We start from the raw sequence: 27,263 nt of genomic DNA, 5'->3' as shown, positions 1-27,263 counted from the left end.
CATGAAGGGCTTCAGCCCCAGCACCTCACTCAGCCCAGCAGCAGCTTCCTTTTTCCCTTCTGCAGTGAGGACCAGAAGTAGGCGCAAGGAAGTCGTGAAGAGGGAACAAGAGGCAATGGGTGGCTGAAGGGAGTCAGGATCTGGGTGTTTGTGATGGTGGAGCCTGACAGGACTTCCCAATGGACTGAAGAGAGTCTGAGAGAATGAACGAAGTCATGGACAACTCTAAGGCCTGAGACATGGTTGGCAAAGAGTGGAGCGCCAGGTAATGGAAAAGACTGAGGAGAAGACGGGTGGTGATGTTTGATTCTGCACATACGGTCAGTGGAGACGGCAACCTGGCAGGTGGGGAAGAGACTGGGAGTCGTGGGAGACTGGAGTCAGAGGCACACATGTGGCACCACTTAGGTTAGAATCATAGGTAGGGGACCGGAGGAGATCACCTGAAGAGTGACAAGGCAACACCCTAAGGGGTCACATGCCTGGCAACATCACAGGAAGCCTCACATTAGGGCACACAACTGCAGGTGGCCATCAGCTGAGAACCTGGGAAGTGGAGAGGAGGGTAGACTTGTGTCAGCCAAGTTCAACGGTCATTTCCAACACCAGCTGTGCGTCTGGCTGGAGTGTGTGCAGAGAGCTCACACTTAGCTCTGTACATCTGTATGTCCTGGTCTGTGCTAGCCCACAGGCAGAAACCAGTGAAAACACAGTGATCCTGAGAAAACAGCTATCGGGAGTAGAAGAATGGGGGTCCCCAAAAGTATGCCTATGTCCTAACCTCCAGAACCTCAAGGTGACCTCATTTGGAAAGGGGGTCTATATAGATGTAACTGAGTTAAGAATTTCAAGATGAGATCATTCTGGACTGTGGTCATTCTGGCTCGTAACCCGTATGACAATGTTCTTATAAAAGACACACAGGAGAAGGAGGGCGTGTGAAGTCAGGGGCAGAGACTGGAGCAATGCTGTCATTAGCCAAGGAATACCTGGACTATCAAAAGCTGAAGAGGCAGAGAAGGATCTGCTCTAGAGCCCTCAGAGAGACCACGGCCCCACTGACACCTTGATTTGGGATTTCTGGCCTCCAGAACTGCAAAGGAGCCACTCCTGTGTTTTTGAAGCCCCGGGTTTGTAGTAATTTGTTATGACTGAAATAGGAAACTGATTCAAAGGCCATCTGAGTTCCATGTCCTCAACACATAAGGCATAATTTTTTAAAAAAAGTGATGGAAGAACAAAATAATAAAAGTTAGCATAACTTATCACTCTGAAAGCGTTCGGTTTGAGGTGATAAAAGCCTCTAACAAGGACATTTAGCAAAGCAACCACCAGGTTAAAAATAGAAGCGAAAGCATAGACACCTGACTGTTAATTTGTCGATGTCATGAATCTAAGCATACAGATAAACAGAGGGGCCCAGAACTCTGCATGTTTGCCTTGTGCTTGCCTCTGTAGGTGTCTGTGTGGGTGGGTGGCCAGGAGCACTCACAGGAAATGGGGAGGGGTGCAGAGAGGAGGAGGCCTGTGAGTGTGCCTCTTTTATATTATTCTGAATGTCTGTGTGGTACCAGCTTGTGGCTTCCTGGCTGAGCCTTTCCTCTCCTGTTCCAGTGACGTTCTCATGCACGGGGGGCTGGCCTTCTATAATTCCATCTATTCTCATTAGGGTAGGTTTTCTTTTAGGACAGGTAGCCCTCCCCTCCTTTCCTCTTGTACCCCAACCTTGTATCCCAAACTGAGGCCTTGCCCTAGCTGCATCTGAATGAGGGCAGCAGGAATGCTCTGGAAATCGAGAACCTGGACCAATGGTCTGAAGGCCAGACTACTCCTCCAAACCCAGGGAGCTGCTGGCCCTGTGTCTCTGTCCCTTGGGCTCCTGAAACAACATACCACAGACAGGACAGCCTAAACAACACTTCTTATAGTTCTGGAGGCTGAGAAGTCCAAGATCAAGGTGCCAGTTCTTGGTGAGGGTCCTACAGACAGCTGCCTTCTTGCTGTGTCTCCCGTGGCTAAGACAGAGTGTGCTCTGGCCTCTCTTCATCTTATAAGAGCACTAATCCTATAATGGGGGCCCCACCCTCATGGTCTTACCTAAATCTAATTACCTCCTATCTCAGTCTGTTCCTGTTGCTATAACAAAATACCTTAAGAGGGAAAATTATAAACAACAGAGAATTACTGCTCACAGACCCGGAGGCTGGAAAGTCCAAGATCAAGGTACCAGCAGATTCACTGTCTGGTGAGGGTTCCAAGATGGTGCCTTCTTGCTGCATCCTCACACGGCAGAGAAGAAGGCAAGAGGGTGCTTCCTTCAACCTCTTTGTAAGGGCACTAATCTCATTCATGGGGCCCCACCTTTTGATGCTATCACACTCAGTATTAGGTCCAATGTAGCCTTTTGACCAAGTAGCTCCCAAAGGCCCCACCTCCAAATGCCACCACATCAGGGGCCAGGACTGTACCATGTAAATTGGGGAGGAGCACAAAACATCCAGTCCGTAGCACACTGTGCCACATGAGGTGAGCGGTTTAAGCTTGAAGCTAAGTTGGGTATCTGACGGTGTCACACAAGCATAGGGCACACTTGGGAACTGGACTCTGCCCTCATCCCGTGCCAGGGAAGCCACACCCAGGGACCACCCCTGCAAAGCAGAGACTCTGCTGTGGGTGGGAGGAATGCATCTGGAAGGACAGGAAGGACACAGAATGGCTTGAGTTCCTGTCCCTCCTGGGCATGCAAATATGAATTCCCAGTGCAGTGACGCTTCAGGAAAAAAAATGAAGATGGATCGCAAACGTGGCTTTTCAGCCTAGTGGAGGCTGGCTGAGGGACAGGTCAGGAATGGGGGACCTGCTGGCAATTCTGCATTGCACCATATCACAGACAAATGCCCACTTTTTGCTTACTGCCCTCCTGAGAGAGAAACAGATGGTCTTATGATAGGGATGCACACACGCAGAGAGTGGGTCTGCCAGTGACAGCCAGAGGGAGAAGACACCACGAAACAGGCAGTCAGTGTGCCAGGCATGGGGAGGACAGAACATGGCACTTAGAAGCAGGTGACCAAACAATTCAACCTCACATGCATCGTACTTTGCGGACTGGCAGGGACACTCCTAATGGTTATCCCTGGACATTATGTGTAAGCTGGGACTGAGACAAACCAGGACATATAGTCAGCCCTCCCACCCAAAAGAGAATGAGAAGAAAAGGAGAGGGAGAAGGGGAGAGAGAGGAGGGGGGCTGCGTGCGCGTAATCATGATCATGAAGGAGACGCCCTGTGTGGGCACGTCTGGGTGATGCTCTGCCAGTTGTTTTCTGAATGTCATTTTAGCCCCTTTCCCAGACAAGCAAATTAGCACGTTAGAAGAAAATAGAATGATATAAGCCTCTGCCTGCTACAGAGATTCAAAGCTCCCAAACAAACACAATTTCCTCTAAATAGAAAACCAAAGGGAAGTGGAAAAATCAAGAAGAGCCAAGTATGGTTTTCATTTGGAACATTGCTGAGTCTCTCCAGCACCTACCTGATTTCTAAGGGGTCTTAGGCACCAAAGCCAGGGGGTACTTTTGTGGTTTTGAACGGAGCAAGCATCCTGAGTCTATTGTATTTGCATAGAAGTAAGTTGTGAATAAAGATAACTCTACGAAGTCAGCAAGTACGCCTGGAGTAACCATGTTTTGGAAACACGCTCCGGCAGGGGCTGTGCCAGGGTGAATCTCCATTGCTTCTATTTGATCAGATGCAGCCAAGTGGGGGGTGTTGGAATTTCAGGAGTGTTCTTATGGAAGGACATGTGCTTGGCAAATCTGGCAGTGCTGGCAGCATTTTGAGTACTGGGAGGATGGTGAAAGAAGATATGGAGCTGGATATGAAAAACTGGTTGAAGTCTAAGCCAAGCTAGAGAAAGGAGGCTGTCAGGAAGGAGAGGGAGGGAGGCACTGCTCCAGGAGAATCTCAGTCAAGGATGCCAGGCCTGGGTTCCCTACTGGACATTCCCTACTGGACACCTCTAGTGGGCTCTGAATAGCAAAGCTAGTCCTTGGTGTTCAGACCCAACTCTTCTGTGTTATTTGTTCTCCTCAGCCCTGTTTCTTCCTGTCAGAGCTTTTGCCTCAGTTTGTAAACGTTTGTGCTTTGGTTTGAGTCAATTTCGGTCTCACCCTTGGCCAGGAAGCCCTGTGAAAGCAGAGAGTGTACCTGTGTTTAGGAGTACTCTGCTGCCCCAGGCCACAGCCAGCATGGTGCCAGGCATGGGCACCCAACTCTGTTCGTGGAATGGAAGATGGAATTATTCAAGACTCTTTCCACAGTGACCTCATCCACAGCCATGGTTTCAACCACCACCTTGAGGCTGACCACACTCGACTGTCTGTGCCCACACTAGTTCTCCCCTCCAGAACATGCACCAACGGTTACTCAACCTTTCCATATGAAAGTGTTAAAGCACCTCAATCGCACTGAAAGATCTGAAACTGAGCTGGGGAACACGTCACTCCCCACCCAGTCTCTCCTCCGGTGTTCCTCATCTTCATCTTAGGGAGGGGGCCCTGTCCACCTGAACCAGGGCTGCCACTCTTCACACCCCCATATTCCTCATTCCTGCACCTCCCATCCATCACCAAAGCCTGTCACTTCCATCTCCTACATTCTCTGGATATCGATTAAATGACATCAGCATCTTCCCACAAGGGATGGAGTAAAGATCGAAACTATTAACATGTTCTAAGAAGCCAATCTTCAGGAACTCTCAGCCTCCAACCTGCCATGTACCTTTCCATTCGAGGACTACCACATGTGGTATTGCCTGGGTTGGTGACTTTGTTTCTCTTGCCTTCTCCTCTTTCCTTCACTTCATGGTCAAAACTGTAAAATGCTGGTTATTCTCAGCATCTCTACTCGATCATCATTGTACAATGATTCCTGCCCCCATCTCTCCACTGGAACTGTCCAGCAAAGAGTCACCCGTGGCCCTGCGGCTGAAGGCAATGACCGTAGGTCTGCCCTCCCCGACTTGACCTCTCTGAGCACCTGACATTGCTAAACACTCCTTCCTTAAAGCCCCTCGGCCTTTGGCCCCCCTGACTGTGCTCTCCATTTTTTTTTTTTGACTCTTCTTTTCCTTCATTTGCTTCTCTTTCTTCCTCAGTCCTCTGGAAATCGATTTCCCCGGGTTTCCCAACTGGAACTCTTGCTCTTGCTCAACTCAGTCTCCATGGCTGATTCTGCCCTCTTGCCTGGCATCCATCGCATGGCAATGCCCAAATCCTTACCTCCAAGTCCCTTCTCCCTCCTAAGCGCTGGGCCCACATTGCTCTGTGGAGGTGCTTCTAACACACTTCAAAGACACCACAAGTGGAGCTGGAGTCTCCAGGCCCTTCCTTTCTCTGCTCCTATCTCAATGAATGGTGCCAGCTCCCATTCAGCTGCCCAGGCAAGAGCTTGAGTCATCCGTGTCTCCTTCCTTTCTTTCCCTCCCTACATCCAGTTAATCATCAAGTTCTGTTGACTCTGCCTCCCGAGACACACTCACATCTGTTGACTTCTCTGTTCCCAGTGACGCTGCCTTAGTTCAGGTCCCCATCAGTTCCCTCCCACACAACAGCCACCACTTCCTAACCCATTTCCCATTTGACAGCTTCTTTCTCTAACCCTTTGTGTTCTGCTGCCAGGGTTTGGGGAGAAAAGTTCCCTGAATGATTTTTCAGAAGACTAGTGGACCAACTTTTAAAAGAGCATTTAGAGCATTTCTTTAGGCCAATAAGAAACAGCTAGGTAAGAAAACAATACTTCTGAGCCCCTGTCTCAGAGATTCACTGGGCATATTAGCTTATTAAAGGTTCTGAGAAAGCTTGCTATAAAAGAATCTGTTCAGAATTATTTAACCAAGTATCTTCTAAGCTTCCTTGAGATAAGACCCTTTCTCCAGGGCAACCTCATTAACATCTTTCAGAACACCATGTGCTATTTTAAAACACTAATGTGATTGTCTTCTCAGTTTGAAAATAAGGAAGATGAATGGATAAATACCCAAAGAAGACAACTTGAACTTCATTCTCTGGGCAATTAGTGATCCTCTGAGATTTTTGAGAAGGGTAATCATCTAATACCCATCCATGCAACCAATATTTCCAATTATTTGAGACCCTGTTGTGCACTAGGTACATCTCACCTACCATCTCCAATCCTACAGCAAGGCTGCAGATGGCCATGGTCCCCAGGGGGCAGACTGAAGTGCAGATGGGTTAAGCATTTGGACCCAAGGCCACACACCACTAAGGGTAGGGCAGCTCTGGCTGGAAGTCCAAGTGGCTTTATGGCCACAGATGTTTGTAATAAGCAATGACATTATAAGGTGACCTTTAGCCTGCAGGAGACAATGGAAGCAGGAAAAATCAAAATGCTTGGATATAAACTCCTAGAAGGCAATTCCTTCCTCCTGTTGTTGCTGCTGCCTCTCCTTTGTCCCCAAACTCCTCCAGATGATGCCCCCAGAACTGGTAGCCATTCTTGAGCTTGGGCCTTACTGCCCTTTCTGTAGGCCTCCTGCTCTTCCTCCCCTTAGACATCCACCAGGCCATCACACAACTCTAAGAAAATCTCTCTCCCCTTCTTAAAAACTGGGTGCTGTTCCCCAGTGCCTGCCCAACTCCAAATTTCTAACCTGATGTTCTAGGCCTCCATTATCTGCCTTCAATTTCCACCTTGGCCTTGACTTGAGAAGCTTTTCTAAATAAATCCCATGCTTCCATCAAACCAGACTACTCACCATCCAGCAGCCTCCCAGCCTCTATCTGTGTTGCTCCCTTCTTACCCCAGAGTCTCTGCTTTAAATCCCACCCATCTTTCAGGGCCCTTCTCACTGCTAACTCCATAAAACCTGACCCAAGCTGAACCAACCAGATGTTCTCTGCTTCTCAGCACGAAAGGTCAATGAGGTGCTCCTCAAACTTGAAGACCAGGTTAACTTCTGAAAATTAAGCTAGTGAGGCTCACAGTGGACGGCATCAGCTATGTACGAAAATGACATACCTGAAGGAAGATCCATGAAGTGCACAGTTAAGAAGATAGGAAAACGTCCCCCTGGAAGAAGGGGGCCAGGGCTTAAACTCAGGCACATTTATGCTCCCATATCAGAAACCATAAGACAAGTAATCAAGGCCCTAATCAAATCAGTTACAGGAAACAGAAGGAGTCAACCGAGCCAGAATCGACAATGGTAACTGGCCAGCACAGTGAGCTAATCAATTACTCTCTGCTCGGGTGTGCGGAGGCAGGTTCATGCTGTAACACACAGCAGGCGGGATGGCGACGTGGCCAAGCTGCCACAGCACCAACCAAAGGAGCCGCTCACAGAGTTGAGAGGCTCGGGTTTTCAGGACACAGGAAGGGTTGGCAATGCCATGGCCAAGAGCTCAGGCAGCTGCCCTGGAGCTGGGTGCCTTTCCTCCGAGTTCCCTGCTTCCTTGTTCAAACCACAGATCCTCCAAGCCGCCTTCTGAGAACCCATTTGACTTTCCCTTCCATTATCAAGAAGGAATGTTCTGGGCAGAGGAAAGATGCATCCTCACTGAATCCATCTCTTGGGGCCATTAGAGGATTTAATGAGATGGTGAGTATAGAAAGGCACACCTAACCGCTCCCATGTAGCCATTGTTCAATATGTGTAGGTGGTGAAATCAGTCAGAATATTGGAACTCTGCTTTTGATGACAATTTCATATAGACTTAGTTAAGTTGAACTGAATTCCTGGTGTCTAGACGCCTTGATGAGGTGGGTACCTGGATCTGTTAACAGATTTTAGGACCCTAAGTAGGAATAAGCCCGTTGAGCTGTTGCTCTGGCAGAAGGGCCTGGTGACACCCATCTAGCCCAGGGCATCTCTAGCTCATTACTGTCCTCTAAATGCCCCACCAGCTCCATCCTCTCAATGTCCAGCAGAAATCTTAGATAGCTTTTTTTGAAAATGTAATCATTTGCATATGCCTGTAATTCCAATTCCATCGGAGAATATTTGAGGGGGCTTTTAAGTCCTTTGCAGAGCCTCAAATGTCATAAATACTTAATGAGTTGAAATGAATTGAACAAAGACCAAACAATCAGGGGTTCAAACCAAGGCTGTAGCATCTGTCTCCCAGGCCCTTAGGGAAGTGGAGCTGCACACCTGGAGAGGAGTTTGGCCACACCAGCTGAGAACATCTCTCCTGGTGCCAACTTCCCTCTGCCAGGCAGTACAGGAGAGCCTGCTGGGCTGAAGGAGTGCTGCTCAACTGTCCAGGAAGCAGAGGGCGGAACAGACAAACAGAGCGCACAGGTCTCCAGCTTACCTGGATCTCTGTCTGCACAGTGCATTTGACCAGTTTGAAGTTTTTCCCAGGGTTGAAGCTGTTGCTATAGAAGCAAACCTTGAGGATGCGCACATCTTCCTTCTCCACGTCGACGGGTACCACCACCATGGGCTCTGGGGGGCCCTCAGGCCGGCGTAATGTGCCCACCTTTACTCGGCTCAGGGGCTCGGACACCCCGGACATCCTCTCAGACAGCAGCTAGGACCAGCACATCTCAGTCCTGTGGAGTCAACAGAGAGACAGTACTGAAATGAGTGCCTAGAAGCCCTCATGCCTTAGCCCCCGGGGTGCAACCACCAAGCAAATGACCTATTCTCCTCTTCCTGAGGATCTCCCCTAAAGGCATCCAGCGTTCTTGGATGTTCTTGGGAAGCTGCAGCAGGTGGAAGCAGGATGCATGAACATTCAGGAATAAAATCTGGACTTGGAGCTCCCAAGCACACCAGCCCTCTCCTCTGGAAGCCCCCTCCACCTCCCATTTCTCCCCCTCAACAATGGCTCCTAGGCAAGGGGCCCAAGCGGAGCAAATGCAGCTGTGAGAGGAGGTGGCCACAGCCTGGTTCCAAGGCACAGTGGAGCAGAAAAGTAAGAAGTGGGACAGGAGAAAATAGCAGAAAGAAACAGGGACAAGGGGGAGAAAGCGGAGAAGAGACAGAGTTGGAGAATGGACAGCTCTGAGGGACCTGGAACAGAGAAGGCAAGAGAGGGGCTAGGTGGTGAACCTGGATCTTGAATGATGGCCTGACCGTCCACAGCCTCAGCTGCTAGCCAGAGCTTTCATGATAGGAAGCCTGGATCCCCAGGGACTCACCAAATAGAGCACACCTCAGCACACGAAGAACAATTCCCACCCTCTCCCCAGTATGTATGAAAGGGTATTCTGTAGGGTGGGAGGGGCTGGACTCTAAGATTAATCCAGTTCTCATGATAGCCTAGCTTGATGCAGATCAAGCTATAAGAATCCTATGAATCTGTAGTTCACCCCAAATTTCAGAAAACTGGTCCTGTCCTCTGGATCCAATAGGACGTCTAAGGACCTACTTTTTACAGGTCTAAACAGGGTGTGTCCAAAAGAAGTGATGGAAATGCTTTGGATTGATGGTGTCAACTGAAGCTCCATATTGGGGTTACCTGGGAAGCTTTAAAGAACACTAACTCTGGGTCCTGTCTGCAGAAGGGCCACTGAGGTCTGAACACTAGTATATTTTAAATTTCTAGGAGTGTCCTAACATTCACCTGGGGTTAGCTCAGCTCTCATGGTGAAACCTACCCTTTCAGAAAAAGATCTCAAAAGATACCATGATTTGGGGTGGGGGGAAATTTCTGGACCAGAAGTTGGGGGAAACATGATGGAGTTGGCCATATTAAAAAACAAATGTGGGGTCAAACATTTAAAAAGTGGAATTACAGCCTATGATTTAAAAAAAAATTAGACATACTATGCTGAGCACTAGTTAAAAAAAAGAAAATATTTAGACAGTCAGCAGCTTTGAGGAACCATTTATTTTAAAAAGCAAATGTGTACTAGGAAGGTTCAAAGAGATATTGTAATGATGAGGGGAAGAGCAGGGCTTGTCCCTCAGCTGAGGGGCAAATGGACAAGGGGACACACCAGGCTCAGAGTTCTCAGGGCAGCCACATATACATGTACATCTTTATGTACGTATCTGCACACCGTCCACCCAGCATCATGAAGTGTCCACTCCATCTTCCCAGGGACATCACTGAACACGTCCAGGTGCCAGTGTCTGCCGTGCAGTGGGATGGATCTCAGTTCCCCTTGAACTGCCACAAGGAATCTAGGGGAGGTCGTTTGAGAGGTGACCCCAGGAAATACCACTCGGAGAGTGCAGAATGTGTGAAGGGAAGGCAAGATAGCCACAAAAGAGCTGTCTGGTGAGGGATCCTTGAACAGCTTAATTAATTCTCCTGGGAATCCCAGGAGCCTGATGGAATACACCCACCCAGACCGTGAGAGACCTGGACATTTAGACTCTGCTTCGTACAGCCATTGTCCCCAGCATTTCCAGCCAGTTCTATACAGGGGAGAACAGAGGAATTCCTTAACAAAGATGCAGAGGTGGCAGCTTGGAATTGAGGGAGAACATTGAAACAGTGAGGCCCAAGGAGATACCCCAGGAGACGAGGGAAATGCTGCTGGAGGGTGTGAAGATGAGAAGGTGTCTTGTCCCTAAAGAGCATATACTCCAAATGGGGATGAGAACAGGTCACCACATATAACAAGGTAAACACTACACACACACAGCTGGCCCTCGCTTCAGGATCTGCTGTGTCTATTGGGCATTTCTGTGTGTGAATTAATCTTTATGAGGAAGATTTGAGACAGGTGTCAGGAGGAGGAAGTTGAGTGGCATATGGTGTCTATCCCCAGGGACTAGACAGCACCTGCAATGCATTGATGTGCTCCTTTACATTCATGTGTGAAACCCTAACCCCCAAGGTGTTGGTGTTGGAAAGGTGGAAACTCTGGGAGGTGATGACACCACGAAGGTGGACCTTATGGATGGGATCAGTCAGAGTCTTTTTTACAAGAGACCCAAGAGAACTCTGTCACCCTCTTTCTGCCACATGTATCAGCAGGAAGAAGGCCCCCATCAGAACCTGAGCATGCTCACACCTGATCTTTGACTTCCAGCCTCCAGTGCTGTGGGAAATAAAAGCTTGTTGTTCTAGTCACCCAGTCTTTGGTACTTTGTATAATGGCCCAAACTAAGACAGAACTCCTAGGACTCTAAAATGAAAGCCAACAGCCTGGCTTCCCAATGGCCACTGGGAAACCTGGTCACCTGTAATGCTGCAATGTCATGCTCTCAGAGCTGGAAAGCAGGGCACTGTACCCATATCTGCTGCTTATACCGCATGCTCCCAGATAGCCTCTGTGAAGGGAACTGGTGTTTCTGAAGCTTTGGGAGCCCCAAGAGGCGTCACCTCAACTCATCCAGCATTCTTACCAAAGGGGGATGCTCCAGTGAGCACACACAAGACGCTTCAGTGACTTCCTAAAATATCCTGGTAAAAATGTGAGAGAGAATATTTAGGAATAAAATGTCTGTAGAATTCAGAGATCTCACTGGTAGGACCTGGGGAAACTCCATCTTCAGTGGAGTGTGGAAGCAGAGTGGTGTGGGACAGTTAGAAGTCCATGCCTGGGATAGGGACAGGGAAAAGTCTGAGGGGACAGTATTAGACCTGCGGGTGCTTCTGTGCCTAAGCTGCTACAGCTGATGGTGCAGAAGCAGAGAGTGCTTTTAAACTCAAGAGAAAACAGGACACAAGAATGTGGAGCAACAGGAACTCCCCTTTACTGCTGGTGGGAATGCAGCATGATGCTACCATTTTGGAAAACAGCCTCACAGTTTCCTACACAACTAGACATGCTCTTATGATAAGATCTAGCAATCACACCACTTGGTATTTACACAAAGGGACTGAAAACACATGTCCAGACAAAAATGTACACAGGGATAATTGTAAAAGCATCACTCATAACTGCCAAAAGGCAGAATAAACCAAGATGTCCTTCAGTAGGTGAATGAATAAACAAACTGTGGTACATCCATACAATGAGATATAAGAACTAAAAACAAATGAGTTGTGGAGCCACAAAGTACATGGAAGAACCTTAAATATTTATTTTTAAGTAAAAATGTCAATCCGAAAAAGCTACAAAGTAGAATTCCAACTGTATGACATTGCAGAAAAAGTAAAAGTATAAAGACAGTGAAAAGATCAATGGTTTCCAGGGTTAGGGGAAAGGGAGAGGTGAATAGGTGGAGAATGAAGAATTTTTAGCAGTGAAACTATTCACTATGGTAGTGTAATGGTGGACACAGGTATTTATGCTTCTGTCCAAAAAATAGGAAGTACAGCATCAGGAGTGAGCCCTAGTGTAAACTATGCACTTTGCTTCTTCAAGGGTACCCCAAACTATCACTAGTAGATACAGATCTGTAATAAACTCCCCAAACTCTCTGAAGTAGAGTACTTGAGAGGAGTCACACAAGAAAGATCCAGGCTACCTATCCTTGGGGTCTTGGAGAACTCACCCCTCTACACTCCCCATGCTTACTCTGCCTGTGTTTGGGTCCCACCTCACTTTCTGACTACCTCCAAGACCTAACACAAGTAGCTTAACCTCTCTCTGCCTCATTTTCCCCATCTACACAATGGGGACAGGGCTACCTGCTCTATTTTCCTTTTGGAAAGGTTGTGACAATGAAGTGGAAAACATAAATTGATGTTCATTAACAGCATCCAAAAGAGAGTCTCTCTCATCACAGTTATTAGTTGCCTATTTTCCAAAATCTTGCATGTGTTCCTGTTATGGTTTGGATGTGAGGTGTCCCCCAAAAACTCATGTGTGAGACAATCCAAGAAGGTTCAGTGGAGAAATAATTGGGATTTGAGAAGCTTAACCCAATCAGTAAATTAATCCCCTGAGAGGGATTAACTAAGAGGTAACTGAAGGTGGGTAGGATGTGGCTGGAGGAGGTGGGCATTGGGGGCCGTGCCTTTGAGGTTTATATTTTGTATCTGGTGAGTGGAGTCTCTCTCTGCTTCCTGATCCTCATGTGAGCCTCTTCCCTCTGTCACAGTCTTCTGCTGTGTTGTTCTGCCTCACTTCTAGCCCCAAAGAATGGAGCTGGCTGTCTATGGGCTCAGACCTCTAGACACTGTGAGCCCCAAATAAACTTTTCCTCCTCTATAATTTTTCTGGTCAGGTCTTTTAGTCACCACAGTGAAAAAGCTGACTAAAACAATTCCCATATTCCCTCCTGCCAATAACTCTCTACAAAGAAAAAAGAAGTTCTGATTATCAGCATTTGCCAATTTCCATGGTGTAAATATTCCTTCCATGGCTGATTTCAAGCTTCTAACATTTATCATTGAATGCTGAGTCAGGTAGAGGTAAGCACAATCCTCTAGAAGGCTCCAGCTCCTCTTCCTGACAAGCGAACTTGCTTGTTCCTTTGACTTTTGCCTGAATATTTGAATTTCTCACCAATAGCCTGTCTCTGGTTTTCCATAACTGCAGTCTTCTGACCCTCAATGTGTGAGACAAAACCCGGCCCCTTTCTCCAGACCTCTTTCCTGGCTTTCCCAGCCCTGGCTCCTGCTCCTCCCTTGTCCTAGTCTTCCCCAGATCCACTGAGTGGTGTCAGAGGCGCCTATATGCTGTGGCATTAGCAAAATCCCTGGCCCTGAGCCATGCCGGGCGCCAACTTGCCTCCCAGCCCTCAGGTCTGCCAAAGTCACAAAGAATAACAAACACAAGGAAATGGGCCCAGATTAAAACAGGAAAGGTCTTGATTAGCTATAAGAACTTGTTAGCCCTAAACTACAACGGGTACTCAAGGAGGCTGTTCAATCTCTGAGTCCAAGAAGCTTCAGGAAGAAAATAAGTTATGTTCTTCCTGAATGGCAAGACATTTACCTGCCTGAAGGAGAGGCGACTGAGGCAGGATGTACAGACCTTGGAGATGTCACAGGTTGTCATGGTACCTAGAGCTCCTGGCCTGGGGAAGATGTTAGGGCTACAGGGTAAACATCTCAGAAAAAGAGAATTGGTGCCCTTGAAGACATTGTAGGGTAAGGCTACGTCTTACTGAACATATACTGTGTGCCAGGGAGTTTACATAAATAATCTCTGACTTTCCAGAAAAATTCTGCAGGTAGGTCATATTCGTGTCATGCCTGAGAGAAGAAACAGGCCTACAGTCTTGTCCAGATCACTAAGGTGGCAAGTGGCAGACATTTTGCCTGACTTCCAAGTCCACAGTAAGTAATGTCCTAGTGGTGCGTCATGGAGGCCCCGAGGACATAGGTTTTAAATCCAGGTTTGAATGAATCAGCTGTGTGAACCTTCTCCGTGACGTCACACCTCCCTTCTCATTAATGCTAATTATCAAATGCTGGGAGCGGGTGTCATGTCCTGCTACCTCGGTTATGGGGTAATGTCACAGCTCTGCCGCTAACTGGCTCTGACGCCCGGAAACATAAGGCTCCCCAACAGCAGCTGGTAGGTTGATGGTGGCCTTGATGTTTTCATGTGTCCAGGCAAAAAGGAAAAAATAAGGACACTGCAGAAAATTCATCATAAAGCTCAATGTGAAGGACAGTCCTATTCTAACATCATGCTGTCCACCTTTTCCTGGATTTACGATGCTCATTCATTGATGAAAGGAGAACAACAGGTTTTGGTAATTTGGGGCTGGACATATCTGCCACTTACCAGCTGTGCATCTGGACAAGGTGACTGACCCCTTTAGGCCTTGGTTTCCTTTCTTGGGGCATAAGGCTGAATTCTTCAGAATTTTTCTGGAGAATCAGAGGTTACTTCAGTAAAGTCCCTGGCTCATATGTTTTAAAAATGCTTATAAATTGGCAGAAGAAAGAACTGGAAATGTACTACAGAGACCCTTTCTTAAAAGAACACCTGGCCTTGTAAGTGAGGGACCGGGTGGTCACCGCAGCCTCTTCAGCTTCCAGAGCTAGGAGGCTGCCTTCACCTCAAGGCCCACCTTCCTCCCTCCCTCCACCCGCCACCCAGGAAGGTCACCCTCCCTCCTGCTGTGCTCACATGCAGGCCACTGCTCTGGCCTGAGCACTCAGAAGCATGTTCTGTGGAAGGAAGCTCACAGGAGACAGATGGAGCACCAGTCCCTTGGGTCCAGCTTGAAGTCAGAGTGTCACGAGACACGCTTGATTTCCACTCTGTCTGAGTCACTTCCCTTGCCATTTCCCCATCAACACGATGGGGAACACAGGCCTTTCCTATTGCAGAGGCCTGCTGGGTGCAGCCACTTAACTCATTGTGAGTGGCCTTGCAGTGTCAGGGAGCCGTTCCTGTGTCTCTGGGCAAGATTGGGCCCTGCTGGCTCCACGCAGCGCCCCCTCACTGCCCAAGTCTTTTCAGTCCCCAGTTCCAGCAGGGCGGCATTCTGCTGCCAGCCCCTGAGCCCAGCACTGGGCTAATCCCTTCCCTCCTCTCCAGGCATCCCTCCCCATTACCCTGTGAAAGAAGGAGCCAGCAAGGTTGTGATTACTGCCAGCTATAATTCAGAATAATTCTAAAAGCATTTGTTGAGACTTTATCACGTCTTTGGCTTCCCACCCCGGGGCCCATTATCCACCAGGAGTAGTTCTGCTGCCAGCACAGCCCACCCAGGGGCCAGCTGACTCAGGGCTGGCTCTGTGGAGGGCAGGAGGGGAGCAATGAGACATGTTACCTTGTTCTTCCTTGTGAGGGGACCTCTGCTTCCCTCGCTAGTTCAAGGCCTTGGCCCTCAGCTGGCCAGATTCAGCTCTCCTCCTGTTTGATCCACTGCTTTCCAGACCCTTCAAAAATTCGCAATCCTCTTGCTCTTTATCTGGCAGTTCACGAACGGCTTTTCTCCTTCCTCCTGCATTCTTTCCCCTCTTCCCCTGTGCCCTCTCCTCCCTTCTCTCCCTGTCTACCCTCTTGTGTCTCAGGAGTCATGCCAGAGCTTGGGAATATGAGGATAAGCAGAAGAGGGAAGAGGGTCTCTGCCTGACAGACAGACCCTTCTCATCCAGAACAGAGGGAAAAGACGACAAACTCACACACCAGCCACAGTGTCACATGGCATGAGAGGACCTCAGGACAGGGCTCAGGACCGGCTTGGAGACCTCAGGAAAACATGACCCAGCAAGATGAGGAAACCAAATGACCCGATGTCAGGCTGAGAAAGAGAATAGGGAGGGGTCTCCGGGAAATAAGGCTAGAAGATGGCAACATGTTAAGAAATTTGAGCTTCATTCTGCTGAAAAGCAGATTTCCATTGAAAAAATATAAATCTGGCAACAGATGAACACCAGGGTGAGCTGGGAGATAGTAGAAACCATCAGGATAGGGTGGTGCGTGTTAGCCACCGGCAAACCAGAGCGGGGAGGCCTCAATGCGTAGCATTGGCCAATTTCTCTGGTGTAAGTTTCTCTGGCCAATTTTAAGCTACAAGAGTAACCTCACTGAAAGCAGAATTGGAGAGAAATGGGCACCAACCACTCATGAGAGGTGGTTACAGCCCACCACTGCTGAACCCAGGCAAGGAGTGCAGATTTCTGGGTCACTGGTCTCCAGCCCGCATCTGACCCTTGATGTCCATTTGCTCCTATAGTGGTGTCATCACCCAGCACTGCAAGACAGTGAAGTACAGGAGACACAGAAGCTCCACAACTCAAGAGGTGGCCCTTCTGCAAGGAACTTGCTACTGTCCAATCTCCTAGAAGCTGTAATTTTCAAAGCCACACTCTTTGTCGTCTCTAACCCCAAACTAGACTCTCCACTTTGAATCATGCTTTCAGCTTTTGCCACCAAACCCAGAAAAAATCTCATTTCCCTCTTCGAGTGGGATTCAGAGTTGGTGGTCAGGCAGGGAAATTTGGTGCCGTGATGAATCAACGCTTTGGCTGGATCTTTGCCTGAGTTCTTCCCCATTTGCTTGAAAAGTTAAGGAGAAGGCCAGATGGTGAATAGGAAACTTCGTAAGTGGTGGAATGGTTTCTTCCAAGACTGCTGATCAAATGTCCATGCCAACCTAAATGCCCCTCATGTGCACATTTTAACTTGGTATGAAGGAGTTTGTAGTCAGCAAATGAGAGGCAACAAGTTAAACACAGGATTGGGAGAAGTTACGACTCATGCCATGGATCAAGAAGGATTCCTGGGGTTGGGGTTGTGGCTTAGTGGTAGAGCGCTTGCCTCGCACGTGGGAGGTACTGGGTTCGATCCTCAGCATCACGTAAAAACAAATCAACAAAATAAGGATGTTTGTCCATCTACAACTAAAAAATATAAACAAACAAACAAACAAATAAATAAATAAAGGATCCCTGAAGTCCTCACAAGCTGGCAGGACATTCCCACTGTAACAAAATGTAACTTAGAAAGTAGAATAAATGAGGACTTCTTAAAGGCAAACAGCAACATATAGTTCTCCCCAGTTTCTGATGAGGAAGATGTGGTTTGAGCAGCAGAATGGTTTAAAAATACAGGGTTAAAGCTTAACTGTAAACTCACTGTTAGTCACTGTGATGTGGCTGCCCAAAACAAAAACATTAATGCAGTGTGGGGTTTCTAGAAAACCCCTAAAAGGAGAATAGTAATTCCCCTGGGCTTTGCACACTTGGACCCAGCTCAGCACTGCCCACTAATGGGCCCAGAGGCTTAAGAGTCTGTGTTCTAGGTGTGGAAATTGGATCCTGGGAGCCTAGGGACCTTGGCACAGGATGCAAATCCCTGAGACCAAAGGGAGAAGTGAGTCTGGGGAAGGCAGGATGGATTACAGATTTCCAATGATGGTTGGGCTGCCATGTCAAAAAAAAGATGAATCTGATTTCTTCAACCAGGTCAAGGTTTAAAATAAAATGCAACACACAGAGGAAAGAAGGGAGGAAGATCTTTATATATGTATGCTGTTGTCCCTCAATATCTGCAGAGAATTGATTCCAGGACCCTTGAAGATATCAAAATCTAAGGATGCTCAAGTCCCTTATATAAAATGGCACAGTACTAGCATCTAACCTAAGCACATCCTCTGGATGACTTATACCTAATATAATGTAAATGCTATGTCAATAGTCGTTTTACCCTTTTATTTGAGGAATAATGACAAGTTAAAAATACTCTGTACATGTTCAGTACAGGTGAAGTTTTTTTTTTTTTTCCAAACATTTTCAATACTCATTTGGTTGGACCCATGGATGCAGAACCCTCAGATACGGAAGGCCAACTGAATCACAGTTGCCCATTAATGTGTTTGTATCCTTGCTAATTTGCCAATGTCTCCCAAGGAAGATGTCCCTCCTAGTTTGAGGATAAGAAAAATCCCAACAAAGCCAGCCAGCCTAGGGCCTCCTTTCTTAAGTGGCAGAGCCTGGACCAGAACTCAGATTTCCCATCTTACCCCACAATCCTACAGGATCTAAGTCTTCAGCTTGCCTACGCTTTTGTCTCTGTGCCCAAGAGGAGCTTGCTTTTTTTTTTTCCAAGAGGAACCTGCTTTCCAGAATTCTGATAGAACCCAAACTTCTCTCTGTAAGCTCATCAGCATCTAGCCATGTGGCCCTGGAAGAAATGTGGGCTTCCAACACTATTAATAGGTGTGGCAATGTCGGAGGCATAGAGCTTTCTTAAGGCATCTCATAGGATACATTTTAGAAACAACCCAAAACAATTGGTGGTTAAAAGAAGACTCAGTACATTTTTTTTAAAAATCCAAAAGCACAAACACGGGTCTAACAGCACAGGTGTTGTCCTGTGCATCCATCACCACCGTAGAAGCAACACAAACATCCCTTGAACAAGCATCTCCACCTGCCAGCCTCCAATCTGCCACTCATTGCAAATGCAGTCTACACCAAAAACTTGCTTCATGTAAACAAACACGGAAAACATCCAACTTGACAATGCCCCCATCTGTACACTGCAGCAGTCAGCCTTCATTTTAACAAGAGCTGGGTAAAACACCAAATTAGATGCCCCATCAAGCGAACAGGATGCCACCTGTGTGTGAAAGACTTGGGAAGATTAAAAATACATGGGAAACTCTAGAAAAATACATGGGAATCACTAGAAACTCCTCAAACAAGCCAAGAGACCTAAAGACAAATAATATATATTTTTTAAAAACTCTACATTTATGGCTTATGATGAAACTGGTACAGTTGCCAATGAACCCAGCACTGGCTTCCTGAAGAACAACTTAGTTAAATGTAAAATAACTTACATGTCGACCTGGTCCTCCACCTGTGGGAAACATACCCCACAGCGGGTGTGGGTCATTTGCATGAAGATGTTCACACCTGTACCACTGATCATAGTGAAATCATGAGAACCCAGACAAAGTGCTCAGGGAAATTCTCAGGGGAGAAGCTAAGCAATACCAATCATGATATACTACGAAAAGAATATGGGGAGGGGCTGGGGATGTGGCTCAAGCGGTAGCGCGCTCGCCTGGCATGCGTGCGGCCCGGGTTCGATCCTCAGCACCACATACCAACAAAGATGTTGTGTCCGCCGAGAACTAAAAAAAAAATAAATATCAAAATTCTCTCTCTCTCTCTCTCTCTCTCTCTCTCTCTCTCTCTCTCTCTCTCTCTCCTCTTTCACTCTCTCTAAAAAAAAAAAGAATATGGGGAATAGTTGCACATGAAAAGATTTATATAAAAATGTAAAGTGACAGAGAATGGGATTTACATACTTATTATAACTACATAAAACACATCTATATTTAAAGTTACATGCAATTAAAAGATCTTAGTTCTCTTACTGTTATACTGGTTAAATATATTTAAAAATATGTACAGTCTGTCCCCAAGGATAAAGCTGTCCCCCTTTCCTGTGCATCTGCCTCTAGAGCCTTTTCTTGTGGTCTGATTTCCTGTGCTCTCATGCAGCCCATGGAGAGGGTGGCCAATGTTCTTGCCACAAAACTAGACTAGAGAGCCCATATGGCACCTACAATGGAAATTTCTGGATCCTATCAAAGAATCAGGTTTGGGGTAAACAACACAGAGAGACATCTCAGTGAAATTTGACAGGAGAGACTGAGACCACAGGAGTGGTCCCTAATTCTAAACAGTCCGTCAGGAGCCCAGAGTGTCTTGCAAGGGCTCAAGATTCCTTCCTACACTGTGACTGTGGGTTGCTCTCCAGCCCTCATAGCCTAGCCCCACCTGGGCCTTTCTCTCACCCCTCCCTGCTGCCAAAGCCTCATTTCTGAGAAATAATACAGAGCGTTTCCCTCGCCCTGCACCAGCCTAGCACTTCACCTGCACCATGAGTCCATTCTGTCCTAATAACAGCTCAAAAGGGAGATACTGGTATCCCCTGTCTCATCCATGGGGCAACTGAGGCTGAGCAGGTAACTCCCAAGGTCACACAGCAAGTGGAGAGCAGAAATGGGACTCCAATAGAGTTGGATAGGGCTCCAGGGGAGGGCGCTTTGCTGCTCTGCCCAGCAGTGATGAAGGGCCTGGCAGTAAGCCAGAGTCCAGTCCTGTCCACCCAGGAGGCCTCACCTCACAGCACACGCAGAGAAGTGCCCTGGGGGCCCTGGATTCTAAACTTTCCAGGTTAGAAACATAACCTAGAGAAGCACTGTGAACCCCTTCCCCCAACCACACATTCAGTGTGTCACCGGGAGAGGTAAGGCTCAGACCTCCCAGGTCTGAGCTCCATACTGGAGGGCAGACCTGTGTGGATGGGGCTCAGCCTTCTCTATTTGTGATTTTAAAAAACATTTTTTTGACAGCCTTCCTATGTTGCCCAGGCTGACCTTAAACCCCTAGATTCAAGCAATTCTTTCTGCCTCCCACGTGGTGGGACTATTGCCATGTGTCATCAAGCCTGGTTTTGATTTTTAATAGTTTTTAATTAAATTAAAAAATTTTTTGTGGTAGTGGAGATTGAAATCAAGGGTGCTCTACCACTGAACTACATCCCCCAGCCCTTTTTATTTTATATTTGGAGATAGGGTCTCACTAAGTTGCTCCTGCCTGAGTCCCCCAAGTAGCTGGGATTATAGGTGTGCACCACCATGCCCGGCTTTATTTTTTTTTTTTTAAATTTAGTTGAAATTGTATGTCCAATTGTATGTACAATGTGTGATATTTTTATATACATATACATAGTGAACTGAAAATTGCGATAAAGGTTGTTAACATATTCATCTCTCCATATAGTTACTGTGTGTGTGTGTGTGTGTGTGTGTGTGTGTGTGTGTGTGTGTAGTCAGAACATGTCAGATCCACTCTCAGCAAATATCCACTACATAATACAGTGTGATTAACCACAGTACATTAGACCTCTAGTGCTTACTAATTCCGTGTCCTAGAAGTTCTGTCTCCTTTGACAACCATCTCCCCATTTTCCAGGGGGTGATGCTAACGCCCGCCCAGTGAGGAGCTACTGCTCTGGTCCTTGCCTCACTGGTGAGAACTGAGTTTGAGAGATTAAGTGGTGCAGCCTCTCAGCTGGAACTGGGGTCTCCCAGTTCCCAGGTGGCAGACCCCCCCACTGTGCATCCCTTCCCCCGAAACCACACGTTCAGTGTGCCAGGGTGGTGTCCGCACCAAGCTTGGTGTGGCAACAGATCTTAATGGGTTACAATTGGTAAATGCCTGTGTGCCTCTGGGCCTCTGATTGCAGAGTACAGTGCTGGTTTCTATTTTAGTTTCTTCTGGTTACACAAGCCCTTTATTGGGAAATGGGCAGAAAGAGAAAAAAAAAAAAACAGTTTCAATTGTTCACAGCTTAGAAAATTTGGGGGAACTTTGGTCTTCTGAAACTCCAGCCATGAAAGTTCCAAGTGGAGAGTCTGGGTACAGACCCAAGAAACCCCCCAGCACAAAGCTCTTCTCCAGCAACTTCCCCACCACTGCTCAAGCTGAGTAGTAGTTTTCCTCCCTGATTAGAGAGTGAAATAAAAGAGAAAATCTCGTTGACACTCTCCTGAACGCGAACAGTAGAAAGACAACTCTTGGGGTTTTAAGAGTTATAGAAGAAAATGATCACATGGACCCAGAGCCAGGCATAAAAGTTTAGACCTGGAGAGGGCTGGGTAGGAAAGAACCAACCCTTAGACTTGCCTGTGGACCACAATTTGAGTAGCAAGACCCTGAGAATGGGAGTTTGTGGACAGATACCTTATCATTCCAAAAAAAAAAAAAAAAATAGAAGCAACATCATGTTTTTGCCATAGTACCATCTCACCTGGGTACACAGCCTCATTCATAATTAAGTAATTAATAAGCAGACAGTTCAATTAAAGTAATTCATATTAAATTAAAAGAATATGCAACTCCAAGTGTTATATGCACAGTCACTATATAAATGTACTCCCATGGTGTTATGGTCTAAATATCAAGCGTCCCCCAAAGACTTGTGAGTTGAGGGCTTGGAACCCCATGCAGTAATGTTCAGAGGTGGGACATTTTTGGAAGTCACTGGAACATGACCTCATTAATGAATTAATCCATTGATAGCTGGATGGATCCTGGGAGGTGGAGGAGGCTGTGGCAGGTAGAACCTGGTGGAGGGAGTGGGTCCTTGGGGACATGTCCTTGGGGACTACACCTCGTCCCTGGGTCTTACCCCTTCTCTTCTATCTCTGCCTGCTTCCCAGCTGCCCTGAGCTGAGCAGCTTTCCTGTGCTGCAGCCTTCCACCATCAGGTTCTAGTTTACCTCAGGCCCAGAGCAATGGAGCCAGCAACCATGGACTGAAACCTCCGAAACTGCGAGCCAAATCAATTCTTCCTCCTTTAAGTTGTTTTTCTCGAGTTCTTGTCACAGCGACAAAAAGCTGGCAACATGCATATTTACAACTGAGTTTTATAGTAAGAGGAAATAGAGAAATTAAAGCAGTTGTAGTAGAGAGGAAATTAAGTTTTTCCCATCAACGCTGGCTTGGCTTCAATGGTGAAGGATCACTTTAGCTCTCTTTTAGATAAGTTTGACCCAAGTCCGAAAATAATGAGGGTCCTAGGCCCTACTTCCAGGCCCCAAGCAGTTGCATTTGCTCTGCAGCCAAGCTGGGGACAGAGTAGTCAGAATCATGGGTTTTATCTGTCAAAGTCATGGATTCAGCTCACATCAGATATAAGCTGGTGTTTGGTGTAACGGTCCCTGGCCTTTCCTCCTTCAGCTCTCGTTCATTGAGGTTTCTGAAGAACACAGGAAGTCAGAAAAAAGAACAGCAGCCCACTTCACAGCTCACCACAGTCTGAAGGCCAGAGGGAGAGAACGGAGCCCAGAGGCTCAGGGGACTGCATGTGGGTCGCCTTCCGGGGCAGACAAGGTTGGAGGAGCAAGCAGAGGAGAGTGGGGGGTTGGGCGGAGTATGTCCACATCCAGGTGCTCGAGAACCACCAAAGGGAGTAAGTTCTCTTTCTGCTGACTGGGAATTTTCTAGTATGTGCCCCCCCCCCACACACACACACAGTCATGAAAATGATAAGAGTTTACATTCTTTGGAATCACATCCAACTGACATTCCAGAAAGACACTCAGATAACTTGGGTAAGACATCACATTTGTCCATCTGCTGGAACTCAAGTTTTTCTCATCTCAGAATCGAGGAGATTAGGCAAGAGAAAAAAGACTTGAGGGAGCAGTTAGGAAAGGAAGGATATACAATACTGGGATATAGACAAGGGGGGAAATAACGAAGATTGCGAGCTCCCCGAGAGTGGGAACTGGAGCTTCAAGGGGTTCCAGATCATTTGTTTTACTTCCTTTGTTGACAGATGAGACTGAAGCTGAGATGCTACGTGACTTCCAAAGGCACAAAGCTGAGGCCTTAGGGAACAGAGTTGGGGTCCTCTGCTGCCATAGGACAAAGGACCTCTGAGCTTGTCAGGAGGCCCACCTACTCATGTGGTGGCTGCTGGGGACCATGTGAGCCCTTGGGGCTGACAGTACAGATGACCCTAGGTACAGAGTTAAACAGAAGAGGGCTGTTTTCCAGAAGCTTCTCTACCACATCCAGCATCTCTCTACCCTGCCCTGCCCTCCGTGGATTGTCCCCTTGGGAAAGGCTTCTCCTGGCCTGAGCCAATGTGCTCCCTGCCCAGACCCTGAGTCTTCATCTAATGGCAGCCTCAGTACAAATGCTCTCCCTCTCACACGTCGCATGTGGTGGCTTCCCTCCTCCCTCCCAACTCTGGAGATGATGCTGGCCCCTTTATAGGAAGGAGACACTGGCTCAGAAAGGGCTAAGACCTACACTCAACTGGAGCCAGAAACTGAGCAAGAAGAAGCCTCTCAGGCTCTGCTTAGGGAGGGACTCTCGATAGGGCAAGTTCCACTGTTCTGGGCATGGAGGGAACTCATCAGTCAGCTCCTCTGAGACAAATCCTGGCGCCTCCCCAAATCTCAGTGTGCTTGTCCACTGAGGTTGGGCATGTGAAACTGCCCGTCCTAGAACTGTTGGGAAGGTTAGCAATACTGAAGTATATAAAGCACTTATGTGTAAACTGCACGTCTCCAATGCCAGCTACTGGTCATGATCACAGATCCTCGGGTTCCTTCAAGAATCTGCATAAATGCTTTGGACGGAGGGATCCATCTTGTTGAGAACAGCCCATCTATTCCACTGCTGGACCATTTTCAGTGCCAGAGAGGTCTTCACGACAATGTGTTGAAGGAATTTTCCACAACTTCCAGCACAGGCTGCCTTGGAGTGCAGGGTCTGGGTCTGGCCCTCCCTGCTCTGGCTTTGCACGGCCAGTCTCTGGTTCTAAACACAAAACTATAGAAAACACAAGGGTTTGGGGTTCACAGATCTTTCTGTACCAGGACCATCTGCTATTCATATGCATTTTAGTCCCAACCTCAAGATACCTGTAGGCATCAGTTTTGATGAGATCTGGATGGAGCTTTGAAAGGCCACTCCCAAAAGGGACCAGGAAGACAGCCATGCCTGGTGGCCTTGCCCACATTTGCCCAGCCTGAACCTGTCCTGTAGTTTCCTCCTCTCTTGGCCTAGGTCTTGGGGTCTCGGGATTTGGGAGCTCATTGAGCCTTGAAGGTCGCGTGCCCTGACCCTTATCCATGGTCTTGCAGCCCACATGTGTGGCTCCTGTCTGGTACTCCGTCCACTCTGAACTCCGGTCCCTGCTCATCCTCCAGCTGAGGTGGCAACCACATCCACTTCGTGCCCACAGCACCGGCTGAGCAGACTAACCTCCCACTCTGTGTTCTATTCTCGGCTGTCAACATCGCCATCGTTTGTCAAGTGTCTAATTGCCTGGCTGTGTGCCAGGTGAGGGGAAGGAGGATCCAGAGCACAGGCTTCCCTGCTCACCGCTGCAGCCCACTGCCCTTCTGGGAAAAAACAGGTCATGTGGGCAAATGCTGCACCAGATGTCCATGTGAATAGGCACGTCTTACCTACAGTGGGCGTCCCCAGTTCATTGCTGGGGAGAAGGGGGCTGCTGCAGGGCAGAGGAAGAGCAATGCCCCAGGGGCAGGAGTTCTGCTTCTCAGCCCATGGGGCCTAGCAGCTTGTGACCTTCAAGCATAGCTTCCTCTGTCCAGTCCTCTCTGTGGTTCAGCGGTGATGATTTACCCACGTAGACTAGCCCAGACCAAAGGGTCTCAGAGAGCATCTGGTCTGCTGGTTTCCAGAGTTCAGATGCTTCTTGGATAAAATCATTAGAAACACATAACTACCCTAGACCTACCGGTCAGAATGAATGGGTGGGGAAAAGGATCCTCACTTCAGCAGAAGCAGTTGGTTCAGGGCACAGCTGCGACTGGATCGAGGTCTCATCCCAGGCTGCATCCGGGCTCTAAGACCTCGGGTTCTAAGAATTCCCTGTGTGTCCAGGCCAGGTTTGGAGTTAGGGCAGCCTCACTAGTCTGGCAGGGTCTGCCCTACAGCCCCTACCTTCCTATTTCCCCCATCTTCCTAGTGCCTCAGGGAGCTGCAATACAGCTGGCAGGAGGCATTTCTGAGCCTCTGTATCGCACTGTCCATGCACTCCCACAACTGAGGACCCCATGCCTGCTCCCTCCAGTGCCTTCCAACCTCGTGGAATGCTGGGAAAGCCTTGAGTTCCAGGTACCTGGTTTAATTAACCATGAGACTTTGGACAGAGTGGTTCAAATCTCTCCTGGGCTCAGGTCTCTTTGAAGAGGAAGTCAGGCTGGACTCTCAGGTCACTTCTGGCTCAATATCCACCTACCCTAAGCACTCCAGCTAGGTACCAGGCAACTGGGGACAACCCCTGTTCCCCAGAGCCCGAATCATCCACTCCAGCCAATCCTAAACCTACTCACCCTGTTGTACCTGTTCCTTTCCATGGAAACCGCAATAAATGCTCCTTCAGCCTCCTGACCCACACAGGGTCCCTACATGACCTGTGTGGCTCCTATTACTAGGGATCTGTGAGTGACTTCCTCCTTCACAACATTGTGTCTGCACACGCGAGTCTTGTAGCACCTGATTGAAACTAATCCTAGATACTCTGGGCTTATACACAGTCTGCTTTGGGGTTCCAGTTTACCTCTTGTGTGCTATGCAAAATTTTCAGAGTTTATCCATGCATGAAAAAAGTTTGGAACCCACCCCAGCAGCCTGCAGGCTAACAACAAAGCCCTCTCTAGCCCCTGCTGCCCGTCAGCCTGGGCCTTCAGTGCCTTTCTTCCCAGCCTTTCTCCCTCCAGCACAAACCTGCCTTCTCTTAGCATGTGACACTTCTTCAGATCTTTAAAAGCTGTAGCCTTGAGCTCTCTGGAGGTTTTTCCTGTCCCATGTCACACTCCCTGTTCCCTGAGGTGCTCAGAAGTGAGGTGGCATGATTTTCACTATTCTATAGCTCGAGAAGATTTGATCCCAAGGCCCATCTCTCCAGCTTCTAATCTGAAGGAGAATTAAAGACACTGTTCCTGAAAAGACACCCGTTTATCAAGCACCTTTTATGTGTCAGGCATGGTACTAAGCAATGCCTATATGCTTTCTTGTGTAATCCACATAACAGCAGAACTTACAAGCCTCCTCAGGACAGAGCTGTGACAGTCCTTCCCAGGCTGTAAGCCACTCCTGGACCAGAACATGGTGCAGAAAAGGTGCTCAGAAACGTGATGCATTGAGTTAAAAAATGTGCTATTCTTTAAAACTGTTAATATCCCCATATTACAGATGGAGAAAGGGACTCTCAGAGAAACTAAATAACTAGTGTAAGGTCTCAGGCCACAGGGCTCAGAAATGGTGGAACTGAGATATGCTCCCAAATTCACTTGAATTTAGAACCTTCTTTCTTTCTTTCTTTCTTTCTTTCTTTCTTTCTTTCTTTCTTTCTTTCTTTCTTTCAGGTATACATCACAGTAGATTCCACTTTGATATAATTCTATAAGTATG

The 27,263-nt window shown here is 47.7% G+C and overlaps 1 protein-coding gene across 4 annotated transcripts in view; it reads right to left on the bottom strand.

The window, feature by feature from the left end:
* PTK2B (protein tyrosine kinase 2 beta) overlaps window positions 1-27,263 on the bottom strand; it is a 109,648-nt gene that overhangs the window by 42,802 nt on the left and 39,583 nt on the right. For all 4 annotated transcript variants that reach the window (XM_081269623.1, XM_081269626.1, XM_081269625.1 and 1 more), the window contains one exon: window positions 8,337-8,577. In XM_081269623.1, the coding sequence (XP_081125749.1) occupies window positions 8,337-8,540 (204 nt within the window). In that variant the 5' untranslated portion in view covers window positions 8,541-8,577. The remainder of the gene's footprint in view (window positions 1-8,336; window positions 8,578-27,263) is intronic.

Source organism: Spermophilus citellus, assembly GCF_964194105.1.
Source record: "Spermophilus citellus genome assembly, chromosome: 16".
Taxonomy (NCBI): domain Eukaryota; kingdom Metazoa; phylum Chordata; class Mammalia; order Rodentia; family Sciuridae; genus Spermophilus; species Spermophilus citellus.
This window is presented reverse-complemented; position numbering and strand designations above follow the sequence as displayed.